A 19,287-nucleotide genomic window follows, 5' to 3' on the forward strand; every position below is an offset into this window, starting at 1 on the left:
TCAAGGAGTGACTGATACCTAAGTATTCATCGATATCTGCCTTCACTATGCGTCCTTCAGGACCTGTGCCCTTAATGTTTGAAAGAGGCACCTGATTTTTTTTAAAAGTAAACGAGAAGAAAGTATAAGCTGGAAGATTAGGTAAAAAAAAAAAGAATTCCTAGAACAATGTGATACTGACATTATTATCTTCAGCCAACTTTCTCGCAAGAGGACTAGCAAAAACACGATCTCCTGTGGGAGGTGCGCTAGGCTTGGAAGCCTTCGGTTCAGGAGGCGTTGATGACTGTTCAACCTTCTCTTCCTTTGGTGGGGTAGGAGCTGGTTCTGCTTAAGTAGGAGCGGCATCAGCAGTAGATGATGGGGTGTAATCTTACTTTCCAATGTCCTCTTCATCTTCAACTGTAATAGCAATCACCTACTTGAAGGCAAAAGAAATTTGACATGATCCAAATAATTCCATTAAACATTTCCACAAATGAACTGTGGATCCTAAAACAAATACCCCGAGTCCCATGAGAAACCACGGTAATACATAACTCTACAGAAACCAGACAATTTTCATACCTCACCAACTTGAATTTCTTTTGAACCCTCCTCCTTTACAATCTTGGCGAGATAGCCCTCTTCCATGCATTCCATTTCGACGGTTGCTTTGTCCTACAGAAGATAACCTAGTTAGAATTATTTCCAAAACATGAACATAAAAATACGGAGAGGAGAATCAATCAAGATCGACATTACAGTTTCAACTTCACAGAGTACTTCCCCAGGAGCAACTTTATCACCTTCTTTTTTCAGCCACCTGGCAATGTTACCCTGGAAATTAGGAAAACAGCTTATTAGAACGTAAAGATAAACGAAAGTAAGTTTTGATCAAGAGGTAAACAAAGGTCCATACCTCAGTCATTGTTGGCGAGAGAGAAGGCATCCCGATCTCTTGATGAGGAGGCAGATCTGAAACACGTTTTCAGAAATTCTAGGTAAAATGAACCAATGTATAGCTCATACCATTTAGAATTCTCAATTACACAATTGTTTAAGCAATGCAACTGTCTTAGCAGGGATTTTGCAATAAAGCCCTTAAACCGTTTCCAAGATACAGAATTAGTATATACAAGCTGACTGTGTATGTAAGAGCAAGGTGGAAACTACAAGAGTAAAGTGAAGAAAAGCTCATAAAACAAATTTAAAGGTCTGGGAGAAAAAGCTGACTACCTGAACCCGATGAAAATCCTCTAGCTGATTGCGTTGAACTAGTATGCAGAAAATTGTAAGCTTATAGTTAGGAATAAAAAGAATCTATACAAGCAGGCAGCTAAGGCCACATAGTAAGAGAATGAGACTGAACCATGAAAAATCTTTTCCAAACATTGGCCTTCCCATTGCACTGCTTAGATTAGTTGTCGCAGTTGAAAAACTGGACACTGGTACCTACACAATGAAAATAACGACATCAAGGCCACATAAAACTCGTAAGGTTTCTGCTAACTAGTAAACATGATTCAATGAGAAGAGACACTGCAACACAGCTACATAGAAGAGCAACAAACTTACAGTGCTGGTGATACATTTGGTAATCCTCTCCAGTGGGGAAAAGCCAAGAAGGGCATTAACGGTATCTGAAGACCATAACAAAAAAAAAAGAAAAAAAGCTGAAGCAACAAGCAGAGAGTCTCACAGATACTAACCAAAGAACCATACAAAAGAGCAATACGAAAAATTTCTACATCAGGAGGATCAAAAGTTACCTTCTCTGTTCAGAGGAGCTCGATTAGTGTTAGAGAAGCGAACTGTTGAAGCATGTTCCCGGCGCAGTAAAATCGAAACATCCTTCAACTGTTCAAAGAAAAAAAACAAGTGGCGGCGTTACAGATCTCAATCATCTCGCAGAAGCAAGGTTACAATTTTAATAATAAAATGCATGTGATGACTCTTTCATTACTAATTTGCTTGTAACAAGATTCCTAGTCTAAAGATTTATAAACTGAGCTACCAACTACTAACTGGTGTTCATTTTTGTGATCTACTGTTTTAGCATATGGCATTATGAATAACAAAAGGGAATAATGCTTACCAATTTCCTCTCGGTGGCTGCAAAGATATCACTGCTGGGTGCTGTCACCAAGGCAAGCTCCCATCCTGTAGGATCGTAATCAATTGCTTGACCAAAACAAGGCGTTGAAGGATTAGCTGAAAATAGAGAGAACAGAAATGAGTTAGCGAAAGAAAGAAAAAAAAGACAGTTACACCCTCTCCAGACTGGCAGATGGTCTAACAAGAAAGCTCACCATCAGTTGAAATAATGGCTAACGCAAGTGCATTTTGGTCTTCGATCACAGATGCATCAGGAGCAGCACTGTTCAGACCCTATGGTAAAAGTTGAACAAAGAGAAGTTGAGAATAAGAATCGCAGTAAGAAACAGAATTGAAACTAAAATTATAAAGCCATCATGATAGAAATTTCACCAGTAGATCATCAGTATCAATGAAGTTCTGAGTGCTGGCTGAAGGAGGAGGCGGGGGAGAAGGTTCTGTCTCTTCAGATACAACAACCACATCATCTAAAGGTAACATTTCACGTTCTTCATGTGACGGTTCAGTATCTTCGGCAGTCAGTCCATCATCCGGCCTATACGTTAGAAGCTGAATGTAGAAAACTCCATTAGCACATAAGACACAGAAAGAAAGAAAAAAAGGCAAAAAGACCAAAAATATTGAATCACTAATATGAGAAATACGCATACATACCAGTGGTTCGGCTGGGACATCAACAACCCGTGGTGCTTCTTTAATATACTCCTCCATTGTTGTCAGTAAAGATTGTGGAGGCTGAGAAAATAACATAAAATAATGTATTAAGTAATAGAAACTAGCAATGGCTGTCAACTAACTTTATCAGAAGTTATCTCATTCGGTAGTACCTCTCTTAGAACAGGAAACTGAAAATTCCTCGCAAGTTCCAATCCTTTGCAGGCTTCATAGAAATCAGAAAGGCTTCGTGCCTGAAAAAAAAAAACATATATCCCTTGTCATACAAAAAAGTGTGACAAGTGAAAATATATACCAACAAAACAGTCCAACAACACACATGCTGACCCGCACGCTTGTATATATCAAGGGAATTGATGGCTTCATGTTTTGGCATTTCAAAGAACTGTAATACATATATACATACAAAGTAAGCAGGGGAAAAAGGAAGGCAGATAGAGAGACGTAATAACTATGATGGTAGACAAACTAGACCTACCTTGTCAATGAGATTGATGATTCCATCATTGATAGCACAATAGACTTTAAAACTCTCTTTCAACACCTATCATACGATAAAATAAAAAGTTTAGAAATTTTCAAGCGTTATTTTTCCATATGGAACAGAAAGCTTTTGCAGAGCAAGACATTGTTACGTACCAGAGCAAGTGCATATTGTATAACATGATTGTGGTTAGCAGCGCCTTCTGGCTGAAAAAAAAAAAGAAACAAAGGGACAAGACAGTCCACTGATCATCAAGTGCCGCAACATAATATCAACAACAGAAACAAATAAGATCAGAAACAGTACCCTGCAACCGATGAGACGATATAGAAGCTGCTGCAAAGCTGGCAACTGTTCCAAGAGTTCTTCACCATCTAAATCCCTGGTTCTACTGTACCCCTGGCCATCGCGCAATATGCAAAACCGAAACCATCAGAAAAGAAAAAAGAGGTAGGAACACAAATGATAAAAAAGAGAGAGTAAACGAAAGATTGATACCTTATCCTACCCTGAGGTAGATTTAGGAAGACGTTCAGCCTCAGTATCATATTTTAAAACCCTGAAGCATTCAAGCCGTTCCTCGAGGAATAATGCATAAGTACGTACCCAAGCTGAACAATCCCAGGCTGTAAAAGAAATATTCCAGTTAACCTTAACACTCTATCAGTAACCACGTATGATTCCAACACATATACACACAAACGAAGCAGAAACACTAAATTTGAGTATACCAATAGGGCTTGAATCATCCTTGAAGTTAGAAAGTTGCAGAATTCGCCCTCTCTGCGAAAAGTTTAATAGCTCCTCTCTGAACGTTGGATCACCTTCCCTTAGAAGCCGATGAATAAAAATTAGTGTTTTCAGGGCAACCTATTGTCCAAACAACCCAATAGAGATCAGTTCATGAACTTAAGCCAAATCACACGATTTCAAGAACTAAGGAAGGAATGAGTACCGTCCAATTTCTGGTTTTATGCAAACGGCGAGAAAGGGCGTGAATGCAATAAGCAACATCTGCTCGAGCACGAGTCACTGATGTTGCCGCGAATATTTCTGCAACAACAACAACAATAGAATACAATCAATTATTCTCAGAGAAGAATTCCCAATTGGAAAAAAATCAGATCTAAGGAATTATTCTCACTTCTGAGATGGCGATCTTTGGGAGGACACTCGACATCATTCGTAGCTTTAACTATGGCAACATCTAATTCCTTAATTCAAGAAACCAAAAACCGAATCCGTCAGAGACTGAAAACAAAATCAATAGTTTAGAGAAGAAGAAGAAAGAGACAACATCGGAAAAGGGAGCGTACGGCGTAATCGGTATTGACTCGGACTAAGCCGACTTTGGTGGAGTCTTTTAGGGCTCCATAAGCGTTTCTCCATGCCTGAAGCGTTCCCATTGGAAGAAGACGTTAGGAGGAAGACTCGTTCAGATCTCTCTCTCTACGAAACTCGGATAGATTTATATAATTTTTCGCTCCGGGAAAAATCACGAGAAATCACGGAGAGAGAGACTAACCGATGACAAAGAAAAAGAGAGAAACAAAGTGAAGAAGGCAAATTAAAAAAAGGGGATGCGAGGTTTTAGACTATTTATTTACTTGTTCCGTTCCCGTTTTAATTTTCTTTTCTTTATTTCTTGAATTATCAAAAGTTAATTTATTCAGACTTGATAAAATAAAAATAGAGTCAAATTTTGAATTTTCTCTATATTTATAAAATTTATTGAATATTATTTGACTAGACGAAATAAAATATAATTAATGTAGAAAATCGGAATAATATATGTTCGATGAAACCCATGCCACGTCAGCTAATACAAACCTCGAGTTTTGTTTTTTTCCATTCTCGGTTATAATATTTCATGTGAACCAGCAAGCTGGTGCCGTTGATGATCCGAACTTTGGTGTCGATCGACACCAACCAGGTGGCATCGATCGACACCCCCTTCCTGCAGACAGACGTGGAGCTGCCAACCACATCCAAAACCCGGTTCGAAGATAGGAGCACAACCGAGATCTGATCCGGACCATTGTTAACTACAACCAGGCTGATCTGGTGTATGAGAACCGATCCGCTATTGTTCTTCCTCCATTCCAGAGAAATGATTTTGAATTGAAACATGCGTACTTTCAACTAGTTGGACAGAGACCTTTCTCTGCTTTGCCCAATGAGAAGCCCTTAGAGCATCATTAGTGGAGTACCTCTCCTAAGTTACTCTCAAATTAATTAATCATATAATTAATAATAATTTAAGTAAAGCAATCCTAAGAGTATTTTTGCAAAATCATTCATTTACTAGAGAACCCAAAGAAGGTTACTCAATCTTTTAAATAATAATTTTTTAATTTATGTTTAGTAATTATCAAACTTTAATAATCTAAAATGACAAAAAATTATTAAAATTTTTATATTACATAAAACTTTGGAATCTTAAATATATTTTATAAACTTTGGAATATTAAACATTTTTTACAAAATTCAAAATAGATCACATATTTTACAAAATTTGAAATATTAAACTTATTAAACAAAATTCGGAATGCAGAATGCAAAAGTAGTAATTCTTCAAACAATTAACTTAAAAATCCAAAACTTTTTATAAAATCCAGACATCAATAGTAGTAGTAACTAGATAAAAATCCCAAACACCAACAAGCATTCATAAAAACAACAAAAAAAAAAGTAACAAGGCTTTTGATTTGATCCTGCGATACCAAAAAAAACAGACCCAATAAGTTTTGTATGTTCTTTAAACTTCAAGCTTAGTTCTCATTACTCTAAAACATCCCGAAGCTTCAAGTTTCTCTTTTGCTTGTGTTGAGAAGGCACAAGCTTTGAAGTTGAGCTTTATGCAGAGCCGTCTACGGGGGCAGAATTAGCTGATGGAGTTTCTTCCGGTGTTGTGGATGCTGTTTCAGAACTAGGGATTGTTGCATTTATATCAGCAAGAACAACTTCAACCATAAATTTAGGCGACGGTAGCTTCCTCTGCATTGAAACAAGGTCAAACAGAAAGATATATCATTTCAAAACGGGAGGATTGATGGAGAAAGACCCACCAATCAGACTTCACACACAGATTGATTAAAAAGACTCAAATATTGTTGATATACCATCTGTAGTGATATACCATGTACTCCCGAATGGTCCCATGTACTCACATATACCAAGCTCTCGAGTCATTCAAATACTACAGGCCCTCCTCCTAACCAATAACTTCTTTACCAGTTATAATTGCAAAAGAATCTCATCACATTTCTATTCCTTTGAAAGTTGAAACTGAGAAAGTAATTGAGCCTAAATATGTTTAGCCTCTTTGCTAGATCACACTTCTAAGAAAGGCTTATTATATGCTTTAGAGTAATGAGAACTAAGAGCTGATACCTTTTCAGCGACTAAATCAACGTCTTTATCTGGAGTTTCAAAATTAGGCAAAGTATAAGACACACCGGTGTCTTCCTCAGGTATTACAGCTTGGGTTTCTGTTGATATCTGTTCTGAACAACCTTCACTAGCTGCACCAGTTGCAGGAAAAATCACGACTTTAACTCTTAATCCTTAATCCTGCACTAGAAGCCCCTAACTAACACCATATTCAGTGGGCTATACATACATATAGTCATTCACATGTTAATAGACTGATCAAGAAAGCGCTACTAACATTGACAAGGAATTTTTCATTGAAACACAAGGATCAGTTTTAAGAAAATACAAGATCGTCCACGGTGCTTACAAAACAAATGCAAGAGACTCAAGCAAGAAAGTGTTTTTATGCACAGAACTAATTGGAACTATATCACATTCACGTTACTAGTTAATCAACACTATGAACTTCTACTTTCTAGTACTTTTCACCTTCTATTGCTGAAGAAACATCTAGCCACTAGTCCTAAATTCTAGAGTATAACCTAACTGTCCCAATTAAAGAATCGAGATTAAAAGTTAGTTCAGAAACATACCTGGAGTAAAAGCATGACAATCGCAAAAATAACTTTAGCGATCTCTGTCAAGAAGTTGACGCTAATAGGACTGAAGTTGAACTTCCCATCCACCTTAGACATGTACACCAATGGCCATTGCATTATTCGATTTGCAGTCTTGAGTTAAGACCAATCATCGATTCCAATCATCTACATACAAAAAAAAAAATCAAAAACTGATTGTAACCGTTCAACCTTTCTATCATTTAAAATTAGGAGGATATGGTCCCAAAAGCTTACCGAGAGCCAAATGTTTCCCCTAATTGAGTATTCACCGATAGAATTGAAAGGAAAAACGAAGAAGAAGAAACATACCAAACGAGGAAGTAAGAAGAGAGGTCTGGTGATTTCTCCAGGCCAGTGAGGCAGTGACCATCTCTCCAGACTCCACCCCAAAGTCGCGTCGGTGGAGATAATGACCCAGATGACGATAACGGCAGGGAGGGTCGCGAAACAGAGAATCGATTGATTTTTCTGGTTTTTGGTGGATTCGTCTTTTAGATCAAGAGAGAAAAGAGAGAGAAGATCAGGAAAGAAAGAAAGAAGAAAATAGAATGAAAAAACAAAAAATCTTTTATATTTATGCATCAACGTATCAAAACACGCCACGTAGCGTTGCTTAACGCGTTGCTCAATTCCTTCTCACAGAATCGATTCTCTTCATAATTGACCAAAAAATAGATTTTTTATTATGTTTTGGGCCCTACATACAAGAGTAACGCTGTGAGAATCTCCCACTAAAGATGGTCTTAGACCACATTGAGCATTTTGAAAATCTGGTGACTAGCATCAAGGCTAATGGGGTGACTGAGGACTACATCTTCTGCAAACTCTTCCCTTACTCACTTGCAGGAGAGGCATCCCAGTGGTTGAAACAGTTGCCAGCTGGATCATTGACAAGTTGGCGTGATGTCAAGGTAGCTTTCCTCAACTACTTCTATGATGATGCAATGTCAGATGAGTTGAGAATCAAGCTGTCTTCTTTCAAGCAAAGACCAGATGAAGCTTTCAAAGCAGCTTGGGTGAGATTCAAGGCTTATCAGAGGGACTGTCCACACCATGGTTTCTCAAGGGTTCAATTGCTAAGTATCTTTTTCAGAGGAATTGACTGGGAATATCAACTAGCTTTGGATGCTGCAAGCCATGGAAACTTCAAGACAAGATTTCCAGAAGATGTTGAAGCTTTGATTGAGAATTTGGCTTCCAGTAAGAGCACTAAGAGAGCAGATACTGAAAGGAAGAGATTGCATGGAGGATTTGATGCAAACCAGCTTGCTTCTGTTAATGTCAAGCTTGATTCAGTTCACAATCTCCTTGTGGGCAAGAAGTCAGTTCACTTTGCTGCTGAAGTTGAGACATTTGAGCCACAACCTGAGACAAGGAATGAAGAAGCAGATGTCAATTTTGTCTATTGAAATCAGGGTCAGAGATTCAGTAATCAGCAAGGCAACAGGCCTTACAGTGGGAACTTTTCAGGCTACACTTCCAAGCCAGAGTATCAGCAGCAGCAACAGGGCACTGGGTACACAAGGACTTATGGCAACAATTCATATCAGTCCCCTCCTCCCAAAACAGCTGAAAGTAGTAAGATGGAAGCTATGCTTGAGCAGATTTTGCAAGGTTAGGAGCAAATGACAGTGACTTTCAAGGGGAAGCTTGACAATGTCTACACTGATATTAATGGGAAGTTTGAAGCTTTGAACATTCATGTCAAGAAGCTGGAGAGTCAAGTGGCACAGACTGCTGGGTCTGTTAAAAGGCAAGAGGGTTTTCTCCCTGGAAGAACTGAGTCAAATCCAAAACATGCTTGCAATGCCATATCAGTGGGGGATGAAGAAATTGATGAAGTTGCTTCTGCAGAATTGGGAGAGCAATCGGACAAATTCTCGATTTCAGATGATGGTGTCGATCGACACCACCTGGGTGTCGGTCGACACCCCTCTCAGACGAACCCAGAAACTACAAAATCTCAGGTTCCAGCAGTTGAGAGGGTTTACAAGCCTAAGATTCCTTTTCCTAAGCCACGAAAGTCCAAGCAGGAGATGGAGGAAGCTAGATGCAAAGCAATGATGGATAAGGTGATGATTGAGATGCCTTTGATTGATGCAGTAAAGCTTTCACCACCACTCAAGCGCTATGTTAAGAGAATGGTATCAAATGGTTTGAGTCCTGAAGAAGGAGCACTGCTTACCAAGGATGTTAGTGCAATTCTCTTGAACCAGCCGGTTCAGAGGAAGAAGGAGAAAAAGCAGGAAGTGGTTGTCTCTAAGGAAGTGAGTGTAGTAATTCAGTGTAGGACTGCTGAGAAGTTACCAGATCTTGGAAGCTTTGTACTTAATTGCTCATTCTCAGCAGGAAGGTTTTCTCACTCACTTTGTGATCTTGGTTTCAGTATCAACTTGATGCCACATTCTGTTGCTGTGAGACTTGGGATGACAGAATTCAAGCCAACTCAGATATCTCTAATCCTAGCTGATCGATCCAGAAGAACTCCTGAAGGTGTTTTAGAGGATATTCCAGTTAAGGTTGGCAACTTCATGATTCCCACTGACTTTGTGGTGCTGAAGTATGATCAAGAGCCTAAAGATCCTCTCATCTTAGGAAGATCTTTCTTGGCTACAGCTGGTGCCATCATTGATGTGAAGAAGGGACACATAGCACTGAATGTGGATGGTTTGAGTTTGAATTTTGAGATGGATAAGCTGAGGAGGGCTCCTACTATTGATGGACAAACTTTTTCTGTTGAGAAAGTTTCTGATATTCGAGCATCAGGCTCAGTGTCGATCGACACCAACAAGAGGGTATCGATCGACACCCCTCCACATCCGAGACTGAACTTGTCCGCTACTGATGCTTCAAGTCAGAAAGCTGTTCCCAAACAGAAGAGTCACCAATTCACACTCCAGAGTCCTCAGGTAAGGCCAAGGTATGCATCTTCTGCACCTAATCCTCCTTTAATCATCAATAGGACTTTCAAAGATACAAAAACTGTTTTGCACTTAACCAAGCAACGAGATTATCGTAGAGTGCTTGTTTCTTCTGTTGGTGATTTTGCAGGGCTTCACAGAAACTCTCCCATCCCTAAATCCCGCCATGGTCTTGTTCCTCGCATACTTGGCAAGCCTCATGCACCTAAAGCTTATACACCACCTTGGATGAAGAGGAAATTCTCTTGGAAGCATTCAATGCCATGTTCTGATCCACCAGATGCCTGAGCTACAGACAAGTCAAGCTAATGACTGAAAACAAGCGCTTAGTGGGAGGCAACCCACTGGTAGGTTTTTCTTTTTCTTTTTCCTTTGCTTTTCATTTTTATTTATTTTTCTTTTTGCTTTCCTCTTACTTGATAACACTGGGGACAGTGTTGTTTAAGTCTGGGGGAGGTTATTTACTAACCATGTTTTTTTGTTTTTGAGTTTCACTTGTGTCAAATTTTTCAAAAAAATTTCTTTTTATCTTTGGGAATTATGATCTTGATTAATGATTTTTCTTATTTGGCTAACACTCTAATGACTACTTGTTTATGCTTGATCTCAGAACTGAAGCTTAGAAAGACTATGAGCCTTATCAACAATCCTGAAAGCCCTTATTCAATGGATATCTGATTGATCTAACGTTGTCTCAACCTTTATCAGGATTTTAACCGGACTTAATCGCTTACTTTGGGGTTGGAAATCAGTGGGCTAGACTTCTTCTTTGGGCCATACAAGACAGTGCAATTTTTCAAAGTATGTCTCCCCTCTCTCTTCCCTTCAGTGCTTAAAAAAAAAGAATAAAAGATGAGATGATTTTGATCAGTTTAGAGAGGTAGGTAAATTACCTGTGACCTTATTATTCTACTCTTGAGTCAAATGATCACACAAAGCTTGGAAGCGAGGGGTAGGTAAATTACCGATGACCCCGGTATTCGCTTACACCTTTGATATAAAAAAAAAGTAGAACTAAAAAAAATGGAAGTGAGAAAAGGGAGAGGAAAGGAGATGTAAGAAGAATGTTTTGGCCTGAAGAGAGTCCATATGCCACTGATGAATACACCCAAGGTAAGAACTCACCTGTACTTGCTTTAATTTATTTAATGAGATGACAACAGAGATTTCAGAGATTCCAAAGGATTATGGGATTTGAGTAAGGAATGTTGATGCTTATCATGGTTGAGTATAAGAAGTAAGTTCTTGAGTCAGGTAAATGAAGAGTGCGTATAAGAATAATCTGCAATTGAGTGAGTTCCCTGTTTTCAAACCATTTAATATAATTGTTAAAGGCAAACGGAGATAAGCTTACAAAGACGATGCAATGGATAGGACACAAAACTCAGCGGTTATTCTCTACTGTATTATAACATAACACTCAAATTTCTTTTATTAATTCAACCATTTAAGATCATATTTAATTAGTGTGTAACATTTTTGTAATATTTTTTTTTATAAAATTATATAATAATTGAATTTTCTCATTTTTTGTTGTCAAATTAATATTCTTATGAACCAAAGGCGATGCAATGGATATGACAACAAGCTCGGTTATTCTATATTATATTGCAATTTAACATTTAAAGTTCTTTTATTATTCCGACAATCTAAAATCGAGCATATGAGTGAAAGTATCAATCAATAATTGCGTGCATGTTATAGCTATGTTGGTTTTCATGAACTGCACACATATTAAGAGAAAAGAGGCAATAGTTTTAGTCTTGGATTTTGCTAAGAATAAGTTGTTTGCTATTCTACGAAAAGATTTTGAATAATTATTCAGTTGAAGAAAGTAAAGAAGCAGACAAAGAAGAGGAAGAAGAAGGTTATAACAAAAACAGCGGACGGTAGAAGTAAACGATGATAACTACCATACAAAATTGATAATAAAGATAACGAAAAATAATATAAAGAGTAAGTGAAAAAAAAAACACAAAGACATAAGTGGTGACGTTCAATTGAATATGAGAAAATAATAATTGATTCATGATTCTTTGATTAGATTTGATTCTTAAACAAAACTGATATTTATAATTTTTATGCTTGTGTATTTGAAATAAATTTTTGCCTTAATCGTAATTAACCTTATAAATGATATTTTTATAATTATTAAGAGAGAAAACACTTGTTGAACCAAACTGATTTTTATAATTATTTACCAACATTATTAAACACAACTGATATTTATAATTATTAAGAGAGAGAATTTTTTTTTTGAAAATTAGTAATTATTTAAAATATTTTTTTAGTCTAATATTAAAATTATATTTTTACCCTTACTAAAAAATTTAGACAATTGTAATAAGATCAATAGCATGACAATGTAAATTTTTACAAGTTTTATATTTGTTGTACTTCTCAATCAATATAGTAAGATTTATAATTGAAGCAAATACATATGACTTAACATCAATTATATTAACTGATGTTATAATTAACTAGTAGAATATGCGATGAACTGATGATGATGGAGATATTTATAATCCCTGCTTCTCCCTCCCAAAGAGATTTTGTAACTAAAACTCTAATTAATTTCCTTGCGTCCATTCTTGTAGCTGATCGTTTTTAATGGAGATATGTTCGTTTTCGCTAAATTGAAAATCCGATTTTGTTTTTACAAAAATGTTTTCAATCATTTTAAATACTTGTTGAACCAATCAGATTATATAAAAATTTTTGGTTTTTAAGTAAATTGTAAATGAAATAAACAAAAGAAGTAACATCACAACTTGAGAGCAGCAATTGATTCGGGTTTAAACTCGACCCGGAGACCCAAAACCCGTCTAACCTCAGCTGGTGTGAGTCTCCAAGTCATGGGTCCTGAGTTCTCTCCCCAAAAGTCCAAAATCTCTGATACCTTTTCCAAGTTCAGTATCGTCGCCATCTGAGTTAATCGAGCAAACTTATCTCTCACTGTTCTCTGAGTCATGCCCGAGAAATGACTAACCAAAGCCCTTGTGTCTCTGTCAAGCTGAAGCCCGCCAAGTTGGCTAAACCGTTTTTGCATCATTATGACTTCGAGTCTCTTGACTATGAAATCGATTATGAGATGCAGAAACGAGTCGTAGTTGTTGGATGTCATCAGTGGTTGGAGCCAAGCGGCGTTTGTTTCGACCGAGTGGAGAAGTCTTTGCACCCACGGGTCATTCACCTCGTTCTCTGCGTACTCAGTTTCTGTTAACTCGTAGCTTATGGTAGCTACGGTGTCTAGAACCGGACGGATTCTTGGTGTTACGGTTGCTACGAGCTGTTCCATGCCTGAGTTGAGTAATTGCTTGAACGAGTTGCTTAACTCGCCTAACTCAGATAGACATGATTTAATCCTCTCTCGATCTGTTGGTGCAGGAAACACCTGTGATTCGGACACGAGACAAAGAAAGTGAGACACATATGCCTAACATTATCAAGAGTGCAAGTCAAAATTCACGGAACTGGTTTCGCAGGTCAAAGGCTTATTAACATGTTTTTCATGGGATTAACAGAGCCTAAATTACCTCTAAGCAAGCATCATTCTAGTCTATGAGATCCTTTAATTTCCTAATTGACTAAATCACCAAGTATGAGTACTAACCTCAGTACATTGCTCCTCAATTTCATGTTTTAGTTTGAGAATGTATTCGAAGCTCACGTCCATATTGTTCAAAGCAGTTGCAATCTCAGTCCCGGTGTTTTCCACACCGATACCACCCAAGAACAACCTAGCACCAAGGTTAGGCTCTCTAATTTTCTGTTGTAAAGCTTCATGGTAATCATTTCCCAACAAGCTACCGGCATTGCTCAACACAGCAACCACAGAACTGATGTTTGACGTTGAAATAGATCTCCTCAGGCAACTCTGCAAAACATAGAACACATCGTCCACCATTGAAGTGGTAAGGCTGTCGGGTACATGCTCATCGATCCTTATAGCTTTCCTCACGTTCTCAACCATAAAGAACCCTTCTAGTACCACATAGTATTCAGTCACATCCCGGATCACTTTGCTAAAATTCCCATTTCTAAATGCCTTTGTAGCCCTTGGCAACAACTCAGGATCTACTGACGTCAAAGACTTGATTTTTGACACCATGAACTCGGTATAATCCTCACCCAACTGCATCAGGGACAGTATCTCGTCCACATAGAGCTCAACTTCCCTCGGGTCTGGTCCTTCAGACGCACCACCAGCGAGAAGATTCAGATTGGGAGAATTGTTGATATCAGACGCCAATCCAGCTAAATTCCTAAAGTCCATGTACTTCTTCAAGATGGACGAACCTCTTGAATCACATTCCTCTTGCAATTCACAGATGGCATAAACAACACCATCCTCTCCACAAAGACCCCTCAAGATCTCATCGTTTTCTGCTATAGCCATGACAATGTCCTTAAACAAATTGGTTAAGCACCCAACGAAATTAACCTGTCCGACGAGTCCTCCTCCTTCTTGCTCCATGAGCTCCACCACATTTTCGTATTCCATCCTCCCTCTCATCGCAATGACATCTTTCAAGTAACGAACGTAAATCGGTAGACCTTCTTCCTCCATTCCCAGTGGAGAGTACAGTCTCACGAATCTCAAAATTGTAGGATGATCTCTCTGGTTAATCGCCGCTGTGAGCTTCTTATTCACAATACCTTCAAGCTGCTTCTTCGAAGCAAGAAGCTGCTCTCTCTGATCAGAACCAGACGAATCCTTGTACTGCGAATCGATCTGGAGAAACCTCTGTACGAACTTCGCAGCGGACTCGTAATCCTCCGATTCCAAAGCCGTCTTCACGCCTTCGATGCAGTTCCCTCGCTCGACAATCGCGTCTATGCGGGAAAGAGTAACATTCACACGAGACTGAGCGAGATCGAGCTCTCGCACCTTCCCACTGACCTGATCCGCCAGATCACAAGTCGATCGAACATTTCCAAACATGTGATCCGCATCCGCTTTCACGATATCAAGAATCTCCGCGGATCTCTGTAGCTGAACGAGACTCCGATCCAGCTCCGTACGCTGCGATAGAAGCGCGTCGAGATCTGAGTCTAGGCTTCGCTGGTAAGCGATACATTCGTGAAGAAGTCGCGTCATCGCGCCAACGTCAGTGAGTGATCGTACATACTCCAACGCTTCCGGTGTTCCGAATTTAACGGTGGAGGAATCCACCGTCTCCGCCGCCGTATCGTCTTGCTCGATCTCCGGCATTTTATGATTTTCTGAGTAATCGGCGAGACTCAGATCTGATCACTTAGCGAAAACAAAATAAAAAAAAAATTTGAAGTCCCTTTGAATCTGATATGAAGCAAAATGGACTTAGTAAACTCATGTTAAAGCCCAAGTCAGGCCCAATAACGAACACCACGAGACTTTCTTTCGTTCTACATCAGCTCAGGAACCTATAAAAATGTCTCTTCCTCTCTCTAACATTTTTGCGTTTCATTTGTAGCTTACTAGAGAGGTAAGATCCTAATCCGACACCCGCATCGACGATTCTGGTATCACCGCCTCCTATCTCTTCTTTAGTAGCATCTTCAAGAAAGTGTTTGATCTTCTCCGACTCATCTTCTTTACAGATTAATGGAATTATCATCCCCCAAGTGTCTGAATGCAATGTTTCTCCGTTCTTAATCACAACCTCTACAACATCACAAGCTTCTTCGACTTTCCCGGAGCTGCAAAACCCTTTTACCAAACTATTCGAAATCGAAAAATGAGGAGAAAACCCTTTCGATATCATCTCTATGAGATACTTGTTCCCTTCATCATACATCCCTTGATCACAGAGTCCTCCAATCAATGTCCTATACGAAATCAGATTAGGCGCGCAGCAGCCGTTACCAGACATATCATCAAGAACTTTCCTAGCATCCATAGCACGACCTTCTCTACAAAAGCCGAGAATCATCGTGTTGTAATGAACAATATCGGGATTACAACCTTTTAACTTCATCCTACATAGAAGCTTATAAGCCTCTCTAAGCTGCGTCTTCCTACACAAACTGTTCAACAATGTTGTGTAACTCAACCTATCAGGCACGAAACCTTTATTCAACATATCTTCCAGTAATTCCATAGCACCATTCACTTGTCCTTTCCTAGAAAACCCTTGTATCAGAATCTTATAAGACTCCACATCAGGGACAACATCTCTCTCAAGCATTTTACCAAACAGTTGGTATGCAATGCTCAAATCATCATTCAAACAAAAAGCGTGCATCAAAATGTTGTAACTTCTCGTGTTAGGCATCACTCCGTGAAGACGCGAACTCTTGAATAGCTCAAACGCTTTCCGAAGGTAACCCCTATTATGGCTTACGAGAACCTCTAGGATCCGATTCAGATGTCTTGGCTGCGGCGTGAAATTGAACTCCAACATTTTGTAAAACGTACTTAAAACTTTCTCCGGTAACTTCGCTTCTGCGTAGACTTTGATCAGATATGTGAAGAGTTCTCCGGTCACTGGGTATCCACTCGATCTGTGCTTGGCGAGAACATCGTCGATGAGACTGAAGTATCGAGAACGGCCGAGTTTGAGGATGAGGATGAGATGAGAAGATTGAGAATGGCGAAAATTAGGCTGCTGTGAAGCGTAATCGAAAATCTCTTTGGCGAGGAGAGGATCCGATTGCGAAGCTATGAGCTTTTGTACCCGAGTCGGAGATCCGATTGGAGATTTAGGGTTCCGATTCGATACCATCGGCTCTCGAGCTTCGTGTTCAGTTGAAGAAGATAATAGAAAACGTGAAAACGTCAACGACGGAGGAGTCAGGTAGCGAGCAGCGGCGGAGCAGTCGTAGATCGGCCGGCGAAGCATTTGGTCGGGGTTTTTTAATAAATCGGCCGTTAGAAATGAGAGATGATGATTCAGTCTAGCAGAAATCGAAGATTTAGGCAAAAATTATGCAAGCCCAATTAATAATGGGCTTTAATAATTGACTCACATTTATTAATGGGGGGTTAATATAGGCCCAATAAAGAAAGAGAAGGTAGTAGCAGCAGCAGACTCTAGGACTTATCTCTGTCGGTGACTATGTCGGTGCGGTGCCTCGGTTAGTGTCTTTTAATTTATATGTGATAATTTTGTATTTTGGATGTTTACTAACAAAAAAAAAAGTAAAAACAATATACTATACGTTTTATGTACCGTATTTTGTTTTTAATTATATGGAATTGTTGAGGAATATTGTTGGAGATGTGGACACACAAAAAAAAAAAAAAGCCTGTTGTACTTTTGTAAACCTACCTATGAAATATTTTTTCAAATCTTGTGGTACCCAATTCATTTACTGTACCTTCGATAGATAGATGTAGTTAATGACTTTATTCTAAACTACAGTTGATAAAAATAATTGTGAGGTATGGTAGCTTCATTGGGAAAATTACTTAGCTCCAATAACATACTAAAACTCATAGCCACAGCAACCGAACGAAAATACAAATAATATGGCACGCAATGCAACATTACATACCTTTCACAAACCGCAACCTTATTATAGTATAGTTTTTTTACATTCTGATTAACACATGGACAAAAAAGTTATAGTTATCACATTGCACAAATACCATAGTAGTCACCAAAAAAGTCAATCGTATAAATAGTATGTACTGTGTAGTAGCCACATAGATTCATTCACATTTAAATAAATAAAAATTGATTCATCAGATCCGTCACGTGAACGGTTGCACCGAGATTTGGATTCTTTCGAAAGTACTTCTTTCTGTATCAATATATTATCAAAACCTTAATGTAAACAGTAAACCAAATCCCATAAATCTTACTTAACCAGATCAAATTTTACGGCTCCTTTACAAAAATAGATTAGCATCTTAAAAGTAACACGAACACATAATTACGACTCCAAGCTTTCTAAGTTATAAACAATTAATAAAATGTACTCTAGAAGAGTGTTCTTTATTAACTTACAAAAAGAAAAAAGAAAAAGAAACAAATCAAGACAAAAGCTTACATCTACTTATCTTCTTCTCTTCCTGCAACTTAGTGAAGTCTCTTCAGTCTTCACCAAACTCTAAATCCTCTGATTCTCGTATATCTATATATATACGCAAAAACCTATACATACACAAACACATATATATAGCCATGGGAGAAGGAGAAGCAAAAGCAGAGCATGCAGCAGCCAAAGCAGAACACAAAAATGCTCCCTCCGCTTCTTCCACGCCGGAATCTTACTCAAAAGAAGGCGGAGGGGGTGGCGGACACGCTCGCCGTGCAATCTGCGGTGCGATCTTCACCATCCTCGTCTTACTAGGTATCATCGCTTTGATCCTCTGGCTCGTCTACCGTCCACACAAACCACGTCTCACCGTCGTCGGAGCCGCCATCTACGACCTCAACTTCACGGCGCCGCCGTTGATCACAACCTCTGTTCAGTTCAGCGTTTTGGCGAGAAACCCTAACCGGAGAGTCGCCATTTACTACGACAAGCTCTCCATGTACGTGACGTACAAAAATCAGATCATAACGCCGCCGCTTCCGCTTCCTCCGTTGCGTTTGGGACATAAATCTACGGTGGTGATAGCTCCGGTGATGGGCGGTAACGGTGTACCGGTTTCGCCGGAGGTGGCTAACGGTTTGAAGAGTGATGAAGCTTACGGCGTCGTTTTGATGAGGGTGGTGGTTTTAGGGAGGCTACGTTGGAAAGCTGGTGCGATTAAGACTGGACGGTATGGATTTTATGCCACGTGTGATGTGTGGTTGAGATTTACTCGATCTTCTAACGGACAAGTTCCTCTTCTCGCTCCTTCAACTTGTAAAGTTGATGCCTAAAAGTTTAGTTTTATCTTATAAATGTGTTTTATTTCTATTAATCATTGTGTGTTTTTTTTGTTTAAGTTTGAAATGTTGTTAAGAGAAATTAGAATTATGTAATCTTTTTTTTTTTTCTTTTTTTGCTTCTAAAATGTTAGTGTTTGAGTCTCGTCGTCGTCTCGACTAAACTGTTGAGTCTGGTGTAATAATAATAAAATCAATAGGCATAAGCCAGAAATTATAATTACAGTATTTATAACTCTAATTATGATATTTATTTTTGTTATTAGATCTGTGGATATAATTAATTAATGACATTTGACAATACAAAATGT

General features: G+C 38.7%; 4 protein-coding genes and 2 pseudogenes across 20 annotated transcripts; 1 reads left to right on the forward strand and 5 right to left on the reverse strand.

Moving 5' to 3' along the window:
• Window positions 1-10,437, reverse strand: part of LOC104746974 — a 13,220-nt pseudogene extending 2,783 nt beyond the window's left edge.
• LOC104746600 lies at window positions 2,048-4,662 on the reverse strand (annotated as a pseudogene).
• LOC109127735 (phosphatidylinositol 3,4,5-trisphosphate 3-phosphatase and protein-tyrosine-phosphatase PTEN2A-like) lies at window positions 5,824-7,776 on the reverse strand. Of its 17 annotated transcripts, none has more exons than XR_002034368.1 (5): window positions 7,561-7,776; window positions 7,225-7,395; window positions 6,650-6,780; window positions 6,379-6,481; window positions 5,824-6,253 (listed from the first exon to the last, which is right to left on the reverse strand). XR_002034368.1 is itself a non-coding variant. In XM_019233231.1 (3 exons), the coding sequence occupies exons 2-3, from the start codon at window positions 7,345-7,347 to the stop codon at window positions 6,113-6,115; spliced, it is 264 nt and encodes an 87-aa protein (XP_019088776.1). In that variant the 5' UTR covers window positions 7,348-7,395; window positions 7,561-7,776; the 3' UTR covers window positions 5,824-6,112. The 17 variants fall into 17 exon arrangements, 3 of the variants coding, with proteins under 3 accessions (XP_019088776.1, XP_019088783.1, XP_019088779.1); XR_002034367.1 differs by having other exon boundaries at window positions 6,379-6,484; XR_002034370.1 differs by lacking the exon at window positions 6,379-6,481.
• LOC104712954 (conserved oligomeric Golgi complex subunit 4) lies at window positions 12,838-15,494 on the reverse strand. The gene is made up of 2 exons (XM_010429969.2): window positions 13,786-15,494; window positions 12,838-13,566 (listed from the first exon to the last, which is right to left on the reverse strand). Exons 1-2 carry the CDS (start codon window positions 15,385-15,387, stop codon window positions 12,937-12,939), a joined length of 2,232 nt encoding a protein of 743 aa, XP_010428271.1. The 5' UTR covers window positions 15,388-15,494; the 3' UTR covers window positions 12,838-12,936.
• Window positions 15,483-17,045, reverse strand: LOC104712947 (pentatricopeptide repeat-containing protein At4g01400, mitochondrial). The gene has a single exon (XM_010429956.2). The coding sequence runs from the start codon at window positions 16,994-16,996 to the stop codon at window positions 15,566-15,568; it is 1,431 nt and encodes a 476-aa protein (XP_010428258.1). The 5' UTR covers window positions 16,997-17,045; the 3' UTR covers window positions 15,483-15,565.
• Window positions 18,131-19,217, forward strand: LOC104712964 (NDR1/HIN1-like protein 12). The gene has a single exon (XM_010429979.2). The coding sequence runs from the start codon at window positions 18,284-18,286 to the stop codon at window positions 18,968-18,970; it is 687 nt and encodes a 228-aa protein (XP_010428281.1). The 5' UTR covers window positions 18,131-18,283; the 3' UTR covers window positions 18,971-19,217.

This window comes from Camelina sativa, chromosome 2 (genome assembly GCF_000633955.1).
Source record: "Camelina sativa cultivar DH55 chromosome 2, Cs, whole genome shotgun sequence".
NCBI lineage: Eukaryota > Viridiplantae > Streptophyta > Magnoliopsida > Brassicales > Brassicaceae > Camelina > Camelina sativa.

Bases quoted from the DNA above. Each gene is read 5' to 3' on its own strand.
- LOC109127735 (XM_019233231.1), bottom strand. From the start codon at position 7,347: ATGCAATGGCCATTGGTGTACATGTCTAAGGTGGATGGGAAGTTCAAC. The intron at 6,254-7,224 runs GTATGTTTCTGA...GTTTCAATGCAG, and splicing joins TTGTCATGCTTTTACTCCAG to AGGAAGCTACCGTCGCCTAA.
- LOC104712954 (XM_010429969.2), bottom strand. From the start codon at position 15,387: ATGCCGGAGATCGAGCAAGACGATACGGCGGCGGAGACGGTGGATTCC. The intron at 13,567-13,785 runs GTTAGTACTCAT...TCCGAATCACAG, and splicing joins TTGAGGAGCAATGTACTGAG to GTGTTTCCTGCACCAACAGA.
- LOC104712947 (XM_010429956.2), bottom strand. From the start codon at position 16,996: ATGCTTCGCCGGCCGATCTACGACTGCTCCGCCGCTGCTCGCTACCTG.
- LOC104712964 (XM_010429979.2), top strand. From the start codon at position 18,284: ATGGGAGAAGGAGAAGCAAAAGCAGAGCATGCAGCAGCCAAAGCAGAA.